At 48.6% G+C, this 17,213-nt stretch overlaps 5 protein-coding genes across 5 annotated transcripts; 3 read left to right on the top strand and 2 right to left on the bottom strand.

The window, feature by feature from the left end:
• Nucleotides 1-206: 206 nt before the first annotated feature.
• Nucleotides 207-1,573, top strand: BKA55DRAFT_496334 (uncharacterized protein; the record flags this gene model as incomplete). The annotated part of the gene is made up of 5 exons (XM_046186362.1): nucleotides 207-238; nucleotides 295-373; nucleotides 423-525; nucleotides 576-900; nucleotides 946-1,573. The coding sequence occupies 5 exons, from the start codon at nucleotides 207-209 to the stop codon at nucleotides 1,571-1,573; spliced, it is 1,167 nt and encodes a 388-aa protein (XP_046057133.1).
• Nucleotides 1,574-1,719: 146 nt separating this feature from the next.
• On the bottom strand, nucleotides 1,720-4,328 carry BKA55DRAFT_498371 (exocyst complex component Sec10-like protein; the record flags this gene model as incomplete). Its single annotated transcript, XM_046186542.1, has 2 exons — nucleotides 1,720-4,067; nucleotides 4,133-4,328. 2 exons carry the CDS (start codon nucleotides 4,326-4,328, stop codon nucleotides 1,720-1,722), a joined length of 2,544 nt encoding a protein of 847 aa, XP_046057132.1.
• A 478-nt stretch (nucleotides 4,329-4,806) lies between these two features.
• BKA55DRAFT_43800 (Decaprenyl diphosphate synthase-like protein) lies at nucleotides 4,807-6,069 on the top strand. The gene is made up of 3 exons (XM_046186054.1): nucleotides 4,807-5,047; nucleotides 5,100-5,508; nucleotides 5,559-6,069. Exons 1-3 carry the CDS (start codon nucleotides 4,949-4,951, stop codon nucleotides 6,032-6,034), a joined length of 984 nt encoding a protein of 327 aa, XP_046057131.1. The 5' UTR covers nucleotides 4,807-4,948; the 3' UTR covers nucleotides 6,035-6,069.
• Nucleotides 6,070-6,103: 34 nt separating this feature from the next.
• BKA55DRAFT_532964 (uncharacterized protein) lies at nucleotides 6,104-7,193 on the bottom strand (the record flags this gene model as incomplete). Its single annotated transcript, XM_046189406.1, has 3 exons — nucleotides 6,104-6,716; nucleotides 6,763-7,025; nucleotides 7,092-7,193. 3 exons carry the CDS (start codon nucleotides 7,191-7,193, stop codon nucleotides 6,104-6,106), a joined length of 978 nt encoding a protein of 325 aa, XP_046057130.1.
• A 180-nt stretch (nucleotides 7,194-7,373) lies between these two features.
• Nucleotides 7,374-9,360, top strand: BKA55DRAFT_631792 (Met-10+ like-protein-domain-containing protein). The gene is made up of 6 exons (XM_046196955.1): nucleotides 7,374-7,542; nucleotides 7,609-7,882; nucleotides 7,942-8,043; nucleotides 8,091-8,168; nucleotides 8,223-8,641; nucleotides 8,698-9,360. Exons 1-6 carry the CDS (start codon nucleotides 7,537-7,539, stop codon nucleotides 9,214-9,216), a joined length of 1,398 nt encoding a protein of 465 aa, XP_046057129.1. The 5' UTR covers nucleotides 7,374-7,536; the 3' UTR covers nucleotides 9,217-9,360.
• Nucleotides 9,361-17,213: the final 7,853 nt, after the last annotated feature.

Here is a 17,213-nt window from a genome sequence, read left to right as displayed (position 1 = left end):
TAACTTATCATCTTTTGTGATTATGATATTTCTTTCCACGGGTATTCTTGAGCATCTGGGTAGTAAAAGTCTGGTCACGTGCCGCGACTTGCACAAAAAACCTCCATTCTCAAGTAATTCAACCACTGTATACAAGTCACTACAGACCAAGAAGCACATCACGACTAATAAGAGTTTACTCTTGGTCTCTTATATCCTTTCTCAAAATGTCGATCGGTGAAAAGAGCGAGTCTGCCCAGTAAGTTCATATCATCAACCCAACATGTCCAGGGTATGCTTAACATATTGAAATAGTCCACTCAAGATCTTTGACGTGGCTAGGAAGCAGGATCGTTTCTTATACGCTCTCGCGCCTATGGTCCGATATGGAAAGGTACATTTCAGTGAATGAAATACCAAAGAAAACTGCTCATATTTGTTAGCTGGCATTTCGACAAACAGTGCACAAATATGGAGTTGACCTGTGTTGGTCTCCTATGATCCTTGCCAAGGAGTTTAATCGAAGCAGTTTTGCCCGAGACAGCGGTAGGTCGCAATTTGCCAACATATAAGCCTCAGACTAATATAATGAATAGATTTGACTATCTCTACTACACCAAACCAACCACCAACTATCGTCCAGTTTGGCGCAAACGTCCCCCTGGAACTTGCTCGTGCATCAGCTCTCGTCGCCCCTTACACCCAAGGCGTCGATCTCAACTGCGGATGCCCTCAATCATGGGCCTGTGCCGAGACGCTAGGTGCTGCTCTGATGAACCATCGTGAGTTAGTAAGGGATATGGTCGTTGAGACTCGACAGCGTCTGGCGAGTGATGGATGGGGTGTTGGCCTGGAGAAGGACATTGATAGTCCAAAAGGCCGAAGTGTGAGTGTGAAAATCAGGATTCACAATGATCTCAGGTACAGCCTCTCTTTCAGATAAGATAGACTCACTGACATATCTAGGCAAACCACGGACTTCATAGACACCGTGATAGGTCACCCACAAAACCGCCATATTGACTGGATCACAATTCACCCACGAACAAGATCAACACCATCAACCACACCAATCAGGACCGAAGCCCTCGAGATCTTGACAGCCAAGTACTCGAAAACACTCCCAATACTTCTTTCTGGAGATGTCTTTGACCTCAACACTCTCCCCTTTCAACCCACCATCACCACCAATAACGACTCTCCCCTCCCCTCGCTAGACAAGCTTGTCCTCAACGATACCAACTCCGCTGTGAACATGCCACGCCCTAGTAATACTCATCTCTCTGGTTTCATGTCCGCCCGGGGTCTCCTTGCTAATCCAGCCATCTTCGCTGGCTACTCAGCTTGCCCATGGGAAGCTGTTGAAACGTTCATGTGCAAAGTTGCAAAGGCTCCTGTGCCTTTCAAGCTGGTACAACACCACATTATGGAAATGACAGCGCCTGGCATGGGTTCTGACAAGGCATCGCTTCTGGATAAAAAAGAGCGCGCAGAACTCATGAAGTTGACCAACACTTGTGAGATTATGGACTTTCTTGATGAGAAGATTGAGGAGAAGGCAGGGAGAGTTGGTGGCATGAGGCGAGACCTATGAGCAACTTCTCCCTAATACGTCAACAACGACTTTTGGACTACGGAAAGAGAGCATGGTATCTCATCCAATGCATTCATGGCTACAAAAAACAACTCTCTGCAATCTATTCTACGGAGTTTCCCACGATCCGCCTCTTGCACCAAAGCTCAAAGACCACTCAAAACGCTCTGAATGCCTACCGTCCCGGAGTCATCACGCCTCTGGACAAACGCCCTGAAGTCTGCCCTGGACAACTTCCCTCTTATGCCGGATGCCGCCAGTGTTCGTGTCTTTTCGCGGAGTGCTTCGGGGCCAACGATAAAGAGAGAACCAATCTCAGTAAGCATCTCGACAGCGGAGCTAACCTCCTTTGTCAATGGCCACTCGCGCATCGTGGAGACGTACTTTGCGATATCTTGCGTTACCATCAGACCTCCTGTGGCGTTGACCTGGAACTTCTTGAAGTGCTCAAAGAGGAGCTTCAGAATTACCAGTGCAAGTTCGGTGAAGAACTTCTCCGAGTTTTGGCCGTCGATAGCTTGACGAGCGAGACGCTGAACGCGGGCTAAGAAAGTGCAGATGCTGAGACACGTTTGTGTCTGCAATGAGTCGAGTTCGACCTCTTTTGGTCGGAAGTCCTGCTTCCGCTGGCCAGCTAAGGACTTGGTCACCCAATTGGACACAACGTCGATAGTGCCCTTCAAGACGTTGTTTGTCTTCTTCTCAATGTTACTAATGGCCACCCTCTTCTGCGCCTCCATACTACGCCTTACTGTTGTGTTTGATTCCGCAAGCCGGATGAGCACGACTGTGATGAATCGATCCATGAGACTTGTGATTGTGACAGCCGGCTGTATCGTTGGCAAGTAAGATAGATCAGGCTCAGTTTTTGTGTTCTCCTGCACAGAGACTTGGTCAAGGGCAGCATCGAGAGTAGTCTCGATGTATACCTGGCCCAGGCTGGTCAAGAGCAGGTTTAGGAGAGTATTCACATCTTTGGGGGTATCAGTTTGGGTTCCAAGCTCAAGAGTACGCTGAACGCTCTCAGCCAACCACTTGAGCATGCGCTTGGCATTAGCAACGCTCAAAGCACCATCCTCTTCTGAGACCTCGATTTCGTTCTTGTTATCCTTGTCCTTATCTTGAACGCCAGCAACACGCAGCATCATTTTTTTCTGTGTGCTCGTGAGTTCTGACGAGTCGAGACGCTCGATATAAGCATCCTTTGCGGATGCAATAAGTTGTGTGCCTTGCTGGGCCAGTGAAGCCATGAATCCAGTAGGCGCCTTTTTCCGCCTTGAATGGTATATACTGTACTTGAACAGCAGGGAACTGTACATTTCTTCCAGACTCTTCCTTTCCCGCTCGATGTACGAGTTGCCTATCATATATGGCACAAAAAGCTCTTCCATCTGCTGGTCAAGTGTATGTGCTATTTGGGCCGAGCAAGGTTCGGGGTGTTCTGTCAAGCCATGGGACTTGAGGTCTTCGACCAATGATCCGAGATAAGTTCTTGAGGAGTGTAAGGCTCTCAGGAAAGCCAAGGAAGAGATTTTGAGAGTTTCATCCAATACCATTTCGAGCCTCTGTTGGATTGACTGCTGAAATATTCGTTGAATGAACTTGATAAGCACTGTTTCGTAGTATGGAAAGATGAGTTTGATCTGGTTGGACTCGTCTTGCATGACGATCTTGATCTCGTCCAAAAGATTCTGCAGGCTTGGTTCTACCGTTGGCGGCTCTGAGTCAGGATCTGCCAGTTGTTCCCAGGTGTCGCTATCCACTTGAACCTCATCGGCCAGGAGTTGATCGCGGTCCAAGAAGAAGGCATGCTGGTTGACAAAGGTCGCAATGACACTCGCACCTCCGTTGAAGTCGTAGAGAACCTTTGCGCATTCCATCATATCGCTATAGTTGCCCTTTTTGTTGCTGTTTTCGAACTGTTGAAGCAGATCCTGCTCGAGCGTTTCGCAGAACTTTTCCAAGACTTCCCTGGTGTTGTGTGATCTTATATTTCCAACCACACCATTCGTTTGTCCCCCGTTTCGTTGGCCGTTCGTCTGCCCCCATGATGTTGGGTCAAGTCGCTGGCTGATGCGCATGAGCTGTCGAACAATCATTGCGCATCGCACTTTGTGTTCAGAACCAGCCTGCCTTTGAACATCTTGTAGCAGAGATAGCTTTCCCGTCTCGCTGACCTCCGTCCAGCATTGAATCAGGAATATGGCATCATTCGCACGCCGTCGCTTCTTGTCCAGGTCCTCGAGCTTCTCGCCGATTTGGAGCGCAATGTTGCCGCCAGCGTGTGTTTTTATGCCGACTCCATTTTTGAAAGAATGTTCTTGATTAAGGGATAAGTCTAATTGTTCGAACGCCCGCATAGACTCGTCGAGCTTCTGACCCAGGGTCTCGAGGGTTGAATCGTGGGCTACCTCTGCGCGGCGCACATGCGACATTAGCTCCGACTCCTTCTCCTGGAGTTCAGCTCCAAGCGAGCCGAGTTGATCGAGGGCATCTAACGACTCGAGTCAGTACGATTGGCTCTGTATGTATAAGCCGAAAAGTGTACGTCGGCCATACTTTCAAATGTTCGAATAAGGGGTTTTGGGTCGAAAGGTGTTTGCGCACTGCCGGACCGGCGATTCGAGGGTACGGCGCTCTCTGCTAGGCTATCGACAAAGTCACGAACAATGAAGTCCTTGTTGGAGAAGTCGTCTAGAGTGAAGCTTGGCCCTCTCGGGAAGAGAGTCTTGGGGCCGGAAGCGGTGCGCTCCATGTTGTTGTTTCTGAAGAGCGTAGAGGCGCTACATGTGGAGAGGGATCATCGACAGTCGGTACTTGGAAGAGGAGGAACGTGGATGTAGTGTGAGGTAAGGCTGCAGCGTAGACTGTTTGCTCGCGTCGTCGATCTCGTTTCGTTGTCTGTCGTCAAGGGTTCGTGGTATTGCGTTGGAGGGCGATAGGTTAGGATACCTTGCCTCAGAGTCAACCACCTCAAGCTTAGGTATGTAGATAGCCCGCCTGCTGTCGCAGCTTCAGAGGCTCAGCTTACAGCGCCCAGCCTCGCTATCAGCTGCCGATTTCCAGTGGAGGAGCTGAGCCACAGGCACATACGTGACCTGCAAGGCCAAGAGCTACAGTGGAGAAAAGCGACGTAACCAATATCGCACCGCCACGACTTTTCTTGCCATTGCCTTGTCTTGACTTAAATACACGTCTGCCCACATTCACCTGTCCAAGCTTATAAGCCTGCCCATCCTCGGTTATTTGCGCGATCGCATCCTTATTTGAGTATTTACAAAGTCGGAATCCTGTCGCCAACATTTCAATCCCTTGGACACACTTTCGCAGCTCCAATCGCCTGTTAGACAGCCTCGAGGCTGCACATCAATAACCATGCCTATCATGACGACTCGCGATCGTCAGGCCTACAGGGCCGACGAAACCAAAGACCATACGCTATTATCAGAGAAGGAGAGGCAAAGGATGCTCAATGTATGATCGCAAAGTGCGCAGGACTGTAGTGCGCCATGCTAACTCGTCGCAGTCTTATCTCCCTAAACCTAACGATCCTCCGCCTACTCTAGGCTCAAGCTCTCAATCACAGCGACGGTCGCGGTTAGGACTTCGTCGCTTCATCCTGAACCAAATCCACGTCCTCATCTTTGCTATTATGCATGGGATCTTCTCTCTTTATATAAAGATACGCCAGACCTGGAACGTGGTGGGCTACCAGATTTCATCCGTTGTCAAATATCATCACGGCACACCGCAATACATCAAGAAGGACCTGGTTGGCTTGACGAAAAAGCCGAAGCATCTCAGTGTTATTCTAAAGCTCGAGGAGAACCATCGCACAAAGGCCGATGTTGAACGACTCCTTGACGAGGTAGCCGAGATTGCGACATGGTGCGCCTGCGCCGAGATTCCGATGCTCTCTGTGTATGAGAAGACAGGTTTGTAGTGGCACATGTGATACTTTTGTGCATATTCTAACGTATAGCAGGAATTCTCAAGAAGCACATGCCCCGAGTCTACGATGCTGTTAACCAAAAATTCGCGTTCTACTTCGGCCCCGAGCATCCTGGTCTTAGTGTCACATCACCTCATAAGGAGGACCTCCCAGCACCCTTTGGTGAGAAGCCCAAGGAGCATCTGCGTCTGCACCTAATCTCTGAGCAAGACGGCCGTGACTCCATGGTCGATCTCACACGTACCTTGGCTGAAATGTCACAGAGGGGCAAGCTTTCTCCTCACGATATCTCCATGGAATTGATTGATGCTGAGCTTTCTGAGGGCATCATGGATGAGCCTGATCTTTTACTTACGTTTGGCCCCTACCTCGAATTGTCGGGTTATCCTCCTTGGCAGATCAGATTGACTGAGATTTTCTGTTTGCAAGATAATGAGAGAGTCGGATACCAGGTCTTTCTCAAGGCCCTGCAGCACTACGGCAGAGCCCAGATGCGCCATGGTAAATAAGTGTCCTGTTGTCTGAACTTCCCTTTATTGTTGATATCTCATATACCTTTAAAATAATTCTATCGGGACTCATGGTTTCCAGAGCAACATTTCTCGGGCCTCCCTATTCCATCTGTACACTGGTCCTGTTCCTACATTGTAGTTGTAGTAATTATCTGTTCCTCCTTTGACCATCGCTCTCCGAAAAGTTATGTTGATCCTTCCGCCATCCTCTTGATTCTTCCCTGTTCGTTTTGGTATAGAGTGCAGCCAGTTAGACTGTGTTCTCCCTCTCATTAGCACCATGTCACCACTTCCCAGTGGTAGTTTGAGCGGTTTCGCGATCACGGAAGGGGGGCTGGAAGCATTCGGAGGTGGTGGCTTGTGCTTCATAAGAAAATCACGGCGTGCCCCTAATGAGAAAGAAGCGATAGCTGGATCTCGGCCCAAGAATTGCTCATCATCGCTGTGAAAGCTGATGCTGTCGGAGCCAGAGGCGTAATAGTTGACGAGGCAGAAGTTGTATTTACAGCCCGTAGCCAGCTCTGTTCTGTGACGAAGTTCATCGAGGCATTTTGGTATAAGCCTAGGAGGATATCTAGCGTATCGTTTATCCAATGCTCTCAAGCCTGTGTTGGCATCTACTGGAAGACCTTTGTTGTCGAATTTGGATGTTTCATCAAGACCAAACACAGTTGTCCATCTGATAGCTTGTGTCAGCGTCATTTCTTCTGACCAATTCAGCTTACCTTGGAGTTCGTATTTGGGTTTCTATGCCGCCTCGCTTGATCTTATACTCGACTCTGTAGAACGGGAGTTCTGCACGGAGGAACTCAAAGAGTCTTCGAGATACAGAACCTGAGATGAAGGGCTCAAAGTACAGTAGGTCAAGGTCAGGTTGGTCATTGATCTCTCTTCCGGGTTGGTCTGGCAGAGTAGACAGCTCCTTGCTTAGAGATGCTGGTAGGTTCTTGATGGGATGAGGGTAGAACTGATGCTCGGAATATGTGGTCTAGAGACATGTTAGAATTCGAGTTGGTGTATTCCTGTTACATTTTTATCTAGCATTATTGCTCACGTCTTCTGAAATCACGTCGCGAGAAGTAATTATTCCAGGCTCTGTTTTGGTTTTCTTTACTGTAGGGTTGAAGAAGGCATCAAGAGTACGCTTCTTAGACATGATGGCAGATGTTGTAGTTGGGCTGGTTTTCAGATCACTGCAGCCCCGGATTTGGGAGTTGGGTAGATTATCAGACTCTGAGCTGCTCTGCACGAATAACGATTATCAACCGTGAATATGTATCTTGAAGTCGTGACATCACTCCAAACTCCAAGCCTTGCGTCTAAGTGAAAGTGTGGCGTTTATATGTGGCTGTGCACAACTAACCATTTATATTCAAGCCCTAAACAGCTCAAACCAGCCTCATCTCCTAAGGGACCAGGGAAATAATGGTGAAGACCCTTGTTTGACTCATGTCAGTCAGTGCATTTTCGCCAAAAATTCAACAATACCTGAGGTCATTATGGATGTTAGTTCTCAACCCCTGTCACTAGATACAAGACAGAAGGAAACTAATGAGTACGAAAATATTTAGAAAAATTCTCAGTTGCGAGAAATGAATCTCTTCCGAGCACCAGCCGCTCGTGCGGCAAAGACACTCGATAGGTCTCTCTTTGCAAAGACTCTTAACGCGGCAGCGGCTTCTATCAAGGAGAATAAGCTCTTGTCCAAGTATCGAAGAGAGCTTGAGAAGACAAATGAGGTTCTATTTATGGAGAGATTTAATCCCATCTTGCCTGATCCAGACCCGTCACTTGCTTCTCAGGGCAAAAAGTGCATTGTGTTGGCTCCTCAGATTAAGTCTACATGTAAGTTGCAGAGTGTTGGACGAAATATTTGTAAAATGTGCTAATAGTGAATATTACAGCTCCAGAGACATGGAGTCCCATCCTCCAGGAAGCCTCGAAAGCCGGTGACATCAAGGTGGTGCCGTATGATGTTGAAATTGGATATGATTCTTGGTCATATCGTACGTATGCATACCTTCAATCACGAACGAACACTGATAAGTATAAGTTGATGTTATGAAATCCATTCTTCCAGAAGGACTCCATGAGGAAATCCCAAGTGGTTTCAATACCGTGGGGCACGTCGGTATGCTCTTCACTCATCAAAACTACTAGCGTCCTTGTTAACATATATACACAGCCCATCTCAACATCCGAGATCAGTACCTACCTTACAAGAACATTATCGCCCAAGTACTTCTAGACAAGAACCCTCACATCAAAACCGTTATCAACAAAATCGATAATGTCGGTTCAGAGAACGAGTTCAGAACTTTTGCCTACGAAGTCCTTGGTGGTCCTGATGATATGAACGTGGAGGTCAGCGAGGCTGGCTGCGTTTTCAAGTTCGATTACTCCAAGGTATACTGGAACAGCAAGCTCGACACGGAACACAAACGAATTGCAGGACTTTTCAAGCCTGGAGAGGTTGTTGCAGATGTCATGGCTGGTATTGGACCCTTTGCAGTGCCAGCTGGCAAGAAGGGCGTCTTTGTCTGGGCCAACGACAAGAACCCAGAGAGCTATCGCTACCTCGAGGAAGCGATCCGCAGGAATAAGGTGAGCTCATTCTGACTATCGTCTCATAATGGTTCGATATTCACATTTAAATGCAGGTCTCGGAGTTCGTCAAGCCTTTCAACTACGATGGCCACGGCTTCATCCGCACATCCGCAGACCTTGTCCTAGAGGCATCAAAGCGCGGCGACTGTGCCGTCATTAAGCCTCCAAGGCAACCAAGAAACTCTACGGCTCCCCCTCCGGAGCCTGTCCGAGTACCCGTACCGCCAACGATCTCACACTTTGTCATGAACCTCCCAGCATCCGCAATTGAGTTCACTCACAATTACCGCGGTCTGTACTACGGCCACGAGGAGCTGTTTGAGCCTCACACTGAGACCAAGCTCCCGATGGTGCACGTGCACTGCTTCTCGGTCAAGGCTGATGACGAAACACCCCTCAAAGACATCTGCGAGCGGATACGCAAAGAGATTGGCGTCTTACTCAGACCGGGCGATCCCGAGAACCAAGGTGAGGTGCTCATCTACGATGTGCGAGATGTTGCTCCAGCAAAGAGAATGTTTTGCGCTTCATTCCGTCTACCGCGTGAGGTTGCCTTTGCCGAGAGGGCTTAGACGGGGTCGGTCGATGTCGATGTTGATGTCGCCGGCAGATCTCGGACCCCGGGTGGGACTTGTCGGCCGGGCGAACGGCCGGAGGGGTCTTCCCTGCGCGGCGTGTTGTGTTATTCTCTGCTGTACTGTACTGTACTGTACTGTACTGTACTGTAACGTATCCGTGCCTCGATAGGATATCGATTGACCTACCAAATGCAGTACGAGGTCGGAAACTCTAAAGGAACAGACCAAGGCGCCTAGACTTGCGACGGATGCAACTCTACTGTACAGTCAAGAATAGGGTCGCATTTGTCGGGATATGACCGTCGATAATGAGGCGCTTACTTATCGCTGATATCTTGTCGTCTCCAAGACCCCCAGCCAAGCCAACTAGTGGCTGGGTGACTTCTACCGTGATCCGTTCAGGCACGATGACGCTCTCATGATAAATGATAAGTCAATGCAGTATAGAGAGCCGCGATAACGGTCTTGCGGGGATCCTTTGAACCGTTACAAAGCAGGACATAACAGAGCCAGAACAGATTTGCGTGCAGCCGGTCAGCGCAGTTTGCAGATATCCTGGCAGATCGACGGTACATCCAACTTATTGAAAACCTCTCCATTGCTTGTTTTGTTAGCAAAACAAGCTCACAAGGCGCCATACGTGGCTGACAAGGTCAAGACGTGGCAAACCCCTCACAACTGAGCATGAGCATGAACCCCTGGCATCCCTGCCCCCACTCACACTTTGCAGCAGTCACTGATGGGAACGGGTTGTGTTGCCCATCTCATCAGCGATGGCATCTTATCTTGGACACCCTTCTACGGACACCTGACTTCTTCTTGAACAACCCAGACACACCCCTCAAGCTCCTCCGGTATGCATCCTCGCACTCGTTGGTTTCACGGCATCACCGTTGGACTGCAGTCTGCATTGTAGTGCGTCGCGCATGCATTGGAGCTGACGCGCGCCCTGTTGTGTAACGTGGAAGAACGGAGCCAAGACTGTGGAGACCATAAGAGTTCGCAGAGGCAAATCAATCGCCCCGAGATATTCAAATCGACAGCGATTAAAAAGAAGTATTCGGTTCTTCTGCACGTTTTCAAAGACACACATGCTGTGGTGGACTCTGGGTGTGGCTGCATATTGTCAGTGTTAGTGTTAGTTATGTCATGATATCTCATATCAAAAACAAATTTCAGTTTCGCAACCCTCTTCAAAGGAACCATTTTTATTCTTCCTCTTTCAGTGATGTGCTTTCATAACTTCCCGCCATCCCGACCCCGAATCCAGGGTTACCTTGAAATCTAGGCGACCTCGGTGTGGTATTCCGTAACCCTACGCGCAGGTAGGGGTGCTGCCATCCCACGCAAATTCCCCTGACCGATCTACCATACACACATCCTTCAGCCATAAATAATGTCTGCAACTGCAAGCCATGGTCGCGCTGCGTTATCAGTAAGATACCAGAATACAACACCATGAGGCACGGTGCCATACGATCTTCGCAGCATCAATTGTAAGAATTGAGATAGTGCCAAGCTCGAAGCTTGTCAACTCAGATTGAAAGCGATGGTTTAAATACTTGCTGACAGGGTGCACTCGGCGGGTTCGAAATCCACAAAGTAACCGAGATGCAAAGCAACCCGAGCGTGACGAGACATATTTGGTGAAATGCTACCAGCTTTTGCAAATCCTAATGCCAACTGTGTAAACTGTGGCGAGAAATAGCCCATGCAAATGATTCCCTAAACTTGTCGTCCAAGCCCTCGGTGCGGGTCCGGATTTCTTCATCAGATGCAAGAGAAGCCATTCGGAAATCATGGTCATCATACTCACATCCAATTCAGTCCAACTCGTTGATCCTTTGAGGCGGCCCAGCGCATATCATCTATAGCTCAGGTAAATATATGTTTGATATTGCAACCTGGCGGTCTCTATCTTCCCCTCACAGATATCAGCGCAGGGCCATGCTGCAAGTCCAAAGAACGGGTTGCGGGAACTGCAACCCATGGAGGGAGGCTCTAGATGGAATTATCTAGTATCCGGGTCCATATGCAACGCACATCACCTATCTACATCAAAGGGCCATCTCCAATTAGGCTCTCCTGCAGCGCTTCGGGAACCAGGGTCTGCGAGGATGGGGTGTGGAGTATCGAGATGAGGAAGGGAGAAGTGGATGGTCAAGCCAGCCATGAGGCTGAAGACGTAAGTAGAGAGGTGACTCCTTCAAGATAGGGTTGCAATGGAGTTGCCGTGGGTGTTTCGATAACATCCATAACTGAGGTGATAAGTCAAGAGGTGGGATGTCCTAGCAAGATTCGCTGGCTTCGCGCCAAGTATGAGAGAATCGAGCTCATCATGATCATAGGGTTGGAGGTTCCCGATTCTCCAGGGGCTTTCTCGCCAAGGGTATTCGTAATATCTCAATTCATGATCCTGTTGGCCCTCGTATCGTGGCATATCTCACTGGAGGATGCACATGAATGAACCTTCACATGCCAAAGTGTGGCTTCTATTGATAGATCCGAATCTTGTTGGCCAATCCCAGTAATGGAGCCACATTACTAGGAAGAAACGAGAGTCGAATGCAGAAACTCCAACAGGCAGCCATTTGGCCATTGATCAAGAACCACAAATTACCCATAAATTTCTAGTTTCCACTTACTTGGTCCGAGACGATTTGCTTTCACAACCTCTCGGCCGACTCGACGTACGTGCAAACACCGAGGGGCAATTGTGCGATCTGATTGGCTCCATTGCCTAGAAATCGCTAGTGTTCGAGACTCGATTCCTGTACTAAGAGGAGCAGTTGTTGGAGAACTTAACTGCTTGACAAGCGACTGTACCCGTAAGAGTTCAGCAACATGAAAGATCCCTAGGGCATCATGGGGGAAGTGAAATCATTGGACGATGCATGCGCCTATGTTCTGATACTGTATCATCTTGACGCCAAACCGGGCTAACGGCATATTAACATGGACATCATGAGCATAATTTCCGTGTTTGATCATGAATTTGCGGACGTCCTCTCTCTGAGAGTGGGAACAGGCCATCTCAACGGGATGCCTCAATGCAACTTGAAAGCTCTCACTTTTCGAGGCCCGTCACGCAATGAGGGTGATGATACAAGGAACTGACAGACAGTTTGCCTATATTGGTATCCCGAGAGTATCAGTGGAGAGTGACATGCTTATTGCTGCACTCAGTAAGCCCCGGCGGTTCTGCCCACACGTCCATTCCTAATATGTGTTCAATCGCAAGAACATATCTCAACCCTGGAGACCGACTATGAGACCGATACCTGTTTCCATCGCCGGCAAGGAACTCGGGAGTCGAGCTGCAGCACGCCTTGAGAAATACCTCAATGTTGGGTTAGCTGGTGGAGTGTCATTTCTCTTGATGAATTGAAGTGTTCAAGTGAAAGCGCCAGTGATGCTAGCCAAAGCTTATGTCTTCTCCAGTGCGGAGACAACATGAAGATCACAGCCCGAGGCCCACTGTGATATGAAAAAGGCTCTAGATCTTGCGTTAGTACGGCCATGTTCATAAGTTGTTTCGGAGTTGGAGCGAGAAGTGGTGATCAGTCTCCATGTCGATCAGGGTCTTTATTGAATGGCACCATGATTTCAGCATTCAAGCCCCCAGGCGGGTATATCAGACTAGTAATTCTCTGTTAATGAGCTGATGCGAGCAGACATAAAATTGTTTGTGCGGGAGATGTTGAACTCTCCTAGCTTTCATAGCTGGTGCGAGTAGGACCGATGCAGGCCCATCAATGGAGAACTAGTAGGTTTCATTAGACGGTTCCGTCGATGTATCGATGTAGGTCGAATAGGTCTACCAAGAAAATAGAATCATGAGAATCCAGCCATGATAGAACTTTCCCTAGGGGTCATGTCGCACCGAAGCTCCTCAAGCGGGGAAAGTCTCGAATAATAATGGCCAGGTTATCGCAAATCTTTAAACAGAGCCGCAACTCGCTTATGGACCATAGTGTTGAATAAAGTCGCGAAACAGACCTTATAGGCTTTGCTATGTCACTCAAAACACATTGTGCCAATTTTAGAAATGATCCAGAGATTAACTAGAGTGCAATGTCGAAGCTCCTCTGTATTTCATATCATGTTGCAATACATTCACAAAAATAATGAACGGCAACTATCCCACAGCTGCATGGGTAAAGGAATGCTTATGGCGATCAAGATATCAAGAAATTGGAAATGCTGATAAGAATCTGTACAACTATTGAGCCATGAACGAAGCCAAGGCTGATGCTGGCGTACTCATAACCGCATCGACCATCTCGATGTCCAGATTTTGGTGGCTGCTGGGTTACAATTCGGCATCCAGAATTGCAATATCGTCTTTGTCGGCCTTGCTGGCAAGGCCTTAACTTGAGGTTCAGTGAGAGCGGAGACATCTGGGCGTTGTAATGGGCGCTACTCTGTACTCCAGCTACATCCGCGCTGTCCCACAAATGCAAGCTGCGAGGCAGATGATGCAAGTCATTGCAGCCAATGAGTTGAGGCGAGGAGAACATGAAGCGGAGTTGGAAGTGTATTGGCTCTCAAGGTCACCTGCAGGGCGTTTCACAGCAGATCTTCACCGGTCCACTCCAAAGACGACTATAACATATTCTGCTGTCAGCAAAATACATGTCTCTGCTAAACTTGACCAAAACAGCAGCATTGATGGGTCTGATGGCGGAGCATGGCTGATGGTTGATGGGTCATGGCATTAGAGGGTCCGAGGACAACCTGGTGTTTGCTTGGTTCGAGTTTGGTTTTCGGGTTTTAACGGATTGAATGCTTTGAGAATTCAAGGCTGTATGCTGCTGGATACGTGTGTGGCGAAGGGAAGCATATCGGAAACCGACCGAGATACGAATGAAACAGACGACTGGCATCAGAGAGCCGATCCCAGTTGAGAGTAGAACCATCAATTATTGTCGATAAGCGCGTTTGTGTTACTCCGCGAGGGAGTTGAAGCTTTGGCGGGCAGACGAGATATGGAAAAGGCTGATAAGAGAGATAAGCCCTCAAGAGGAGTATTCTCTGATACGTTGAAGGATCGGATATCGAGAAGCGGTTCATGGTGAAGCTGGGGGTGCATGGCTAGTGGCTGTAGGGGTGTTGGTTGTTTGTGAGGGGCGAGATGGATCTCCCTCCATTGACCTGGGGGAGAGTCTGGGGTGAGGTGAGGGGGTGGATTTGGGGCTGCCCGTGTAAGTGTGGGCGGTGGCTTCCAGCCAAAGGTTCTGAAGGTCTGAGACTGGACATCAACGCCCGTTACTATCTGATCTTTATCTTAGGGTCCTTATGCAGGCAGGGTCATCGGGATGCTCTTTCTATTAGTGCCTCTTCTTGAGGAGTCATTGATTCATCCCAGCAACCGAAACCATCTCATCGTGCTGAAATCCAGCTACATCAGCCCTGGCCTTGGCGATTGAATCAGATATGACGATCAATTGACCAACTGAGCAATAATAATGTGAAGGTCCAAGCTCGGGTTCTGTAGCCCGTTGCTCAGAGCTCAATCAGCCAATCGATATCACGAATTGGGCACTCAGTTACACACAGGCATTCAGGTACGACATACAACGGCCAGGGGAGTAAACACATGGTTGTTGGGTGAAGGGGCCACTGATGTGTCAGTGGGTTGGTTGATCGGTTGGCTTTTCGATTGTTGTCTCACTCACACTCCCTTTTCGTTGTTTGTTTGGAGAAACTGAAGCAAACATGCCATGCCTGAGGATTGATACCAACAGTCTTGGACTATGCGCCAGGGCATAACACGGGAAGAACATGTACCTATTGGATTGCTCATATCTGTATTGTACCACCGATATACCGGCAAAGTGCTTCCGCCATCGATCACGGGACTTTTCATATCTGATATGACAGACCAAGCCACAGTTATTCTGTGCTTGCCTGCACCACCTTGAATGAATCAAATTACCCTATGGCCACGAGGTGGCGTTAGGCTAGACTCGAGCGTCACTTTCAAACCATAATTGTAGCAGCCATTGCAGATCCAACCCCTGGAAATCTGCCGTATGAAAGAATATCAATTGAAGTTTCTGTACCAATTGTCGACACTCGTGGTTGTGTTGGTTGTGGCCGAGTTTCCGAAGTGAGATGTAACCCAAGGCAATCGGAATGTCATAATGACGACGGACAGGTGAATTCAAGACCAAACTTGCGCGTCCCGGGGTAATCAACTCCGAAAGTAAGCCGTTATACAGCTCGGCTAAGAAAGGGATGAATGGAGATGCAGTAGTTTCCATCATACACATATTACTCCAGCAGAGAATATTCCTCCAAGTTTTTGATATGGAGATTTGTCGATCCTAGAGGCAGCTAAACGTCGATCAATGACCGCACGGACCGTACCGTTTATCACATCTCAAGCAAGCTGACGTCCTGGAATGCCGCAACCTTGCTACAATGGCCAGAACACCACAGTCTGGGTTGGGGGTGCATTCCTGTGTTGCAGCGAGGGGACTGTACTCTTCTGAGCCGCCGAGAAATCAACGAAGCCACATACGGCACTGTAGATGCATCTCGACTGATATGGTTGAGTCGTTCCGTCGTTGGCATGAGATCCTTGGACCTTGAGACAGAGCGTTGGACACGTTGGCTTAAAGCCGGCATGTAGATGAATCAAATTCAAGTCTAGAGGATCTATGTCTAGATGACAACAGAAAGAGCACGGATCACAACACGAGCTTTCAATTGGCCTCTGACCAGGCACGGGATGAAGTGAACCCTTTGCATTTCGAAATATTATCCTGCGTCCAACCGACGTATCCATTAGCATACAGAATATCTCGCACGTCCAACGCCAGAAACAATGACCAACACTATGGCGTTTTGACCCCCAAAGAATTGAGTTTTCTGGCGTTAGCAGAGTTCCGGCTGATTCTCTAATAAAGCCCGCCAACGATATCTCTCCAACTACACAATTTGATAGTGGAGGGGCACAGCCAGCTCTGCAACTTCAGTTTTGATGGAGCAAGCCCTGGGTGCGATCGAGACCTTGAACTACGGGGCATTTGCATGAATTGATGTGAGGGGAATTACTTCATCGCCGATAGTAGCGCTTAGTAGTTGACGACTCCTTTATTTTTGCTCCAGAAGTTAGGGTTTGTGTCGTATCCAGCCGCGATGACAATGGCTGTACGTAGGAGTCAACGTAAACGACCCAGTCAATCAAGTGTGGTTTTTGAGCCTCTTGGAGAATTCCCTCATCAACCCTGTCTAAAATTAGGATATGATGAAGGACACTGTGCAGTGCAGCAACCATCCATGCCCAGAGACGTTGTTTTTGGGGACCCTGGAATTTTCCTATGTGAAATTGGTGATCGAGGGCAGGGCACAACGCCACTGAGCACGCCAAAAGAAGAATATTTTCGAGCACAAAACAACTGATAATGACGTTATCTGGATCAAGCATGGTCAAGAAAGGGCCCTGCATTTGAGTGAGACATGTCATAGCGTGAGGGCAAAAAACCGTTTGCCAAAGCAACGCATCGTCACGTGGTTGCTGTTGTAAGTGGAGTGGATCTCATCAGGAGGAGGCTCAAAAAAAATTTCGACATTTTTCCTCAATATGATTATCACGCCTTAGCCTGGTATTCGGGGTTTCTCTGGGGAATTGACGATGACATCCGATCCAATCAATTCCGCGGATGAGACCAAAATAAATAAAACTGGTTCTTCGTCTGGGTGATCAGGGGCGTGAGCAGCTTCTGGAAGGTATCCGGCCCTTGATAATCCCCGCTCTGTTCCTCGGGCAGCTGCGAAAAGCCCAAGCGAAGGGCAAAATTGGAAAAGGAAGATGAAATTTTAGGGAAACATCCGACGATGTTCCCCTGCCCCTCGTTTTTCCTGGCCTGGACTGGCTGATAGACCCTTGCTAGCATTAGGCTGTCGTCCTGGGTCTTGACTTCAGTCTTGTCCCCTTGCTAGGGCCCAAAAGTCTAAGTTGTCTATCCAATGCATGGCTATCG

This window comes from Fusarium redolens, assembly GCF_020744475.1.
Source record: "Fusarium redolens strain MPI-CAGE-AT-0023 chromosome Unknown BKA55scaffold_1, whole genome shotgun sequence".
In the NCBI taxonomy this organism is placed as follows: domain Eukaryota; kingdom Fungi; phylum Ascomycota; class Sordariomycetes; order Hypocreales; family Nectriaceae; genus Fusarium; species Fusarium redolens.
This window is presented reverse-complemented; position numbering and strand designations above follow the sequence as displayed.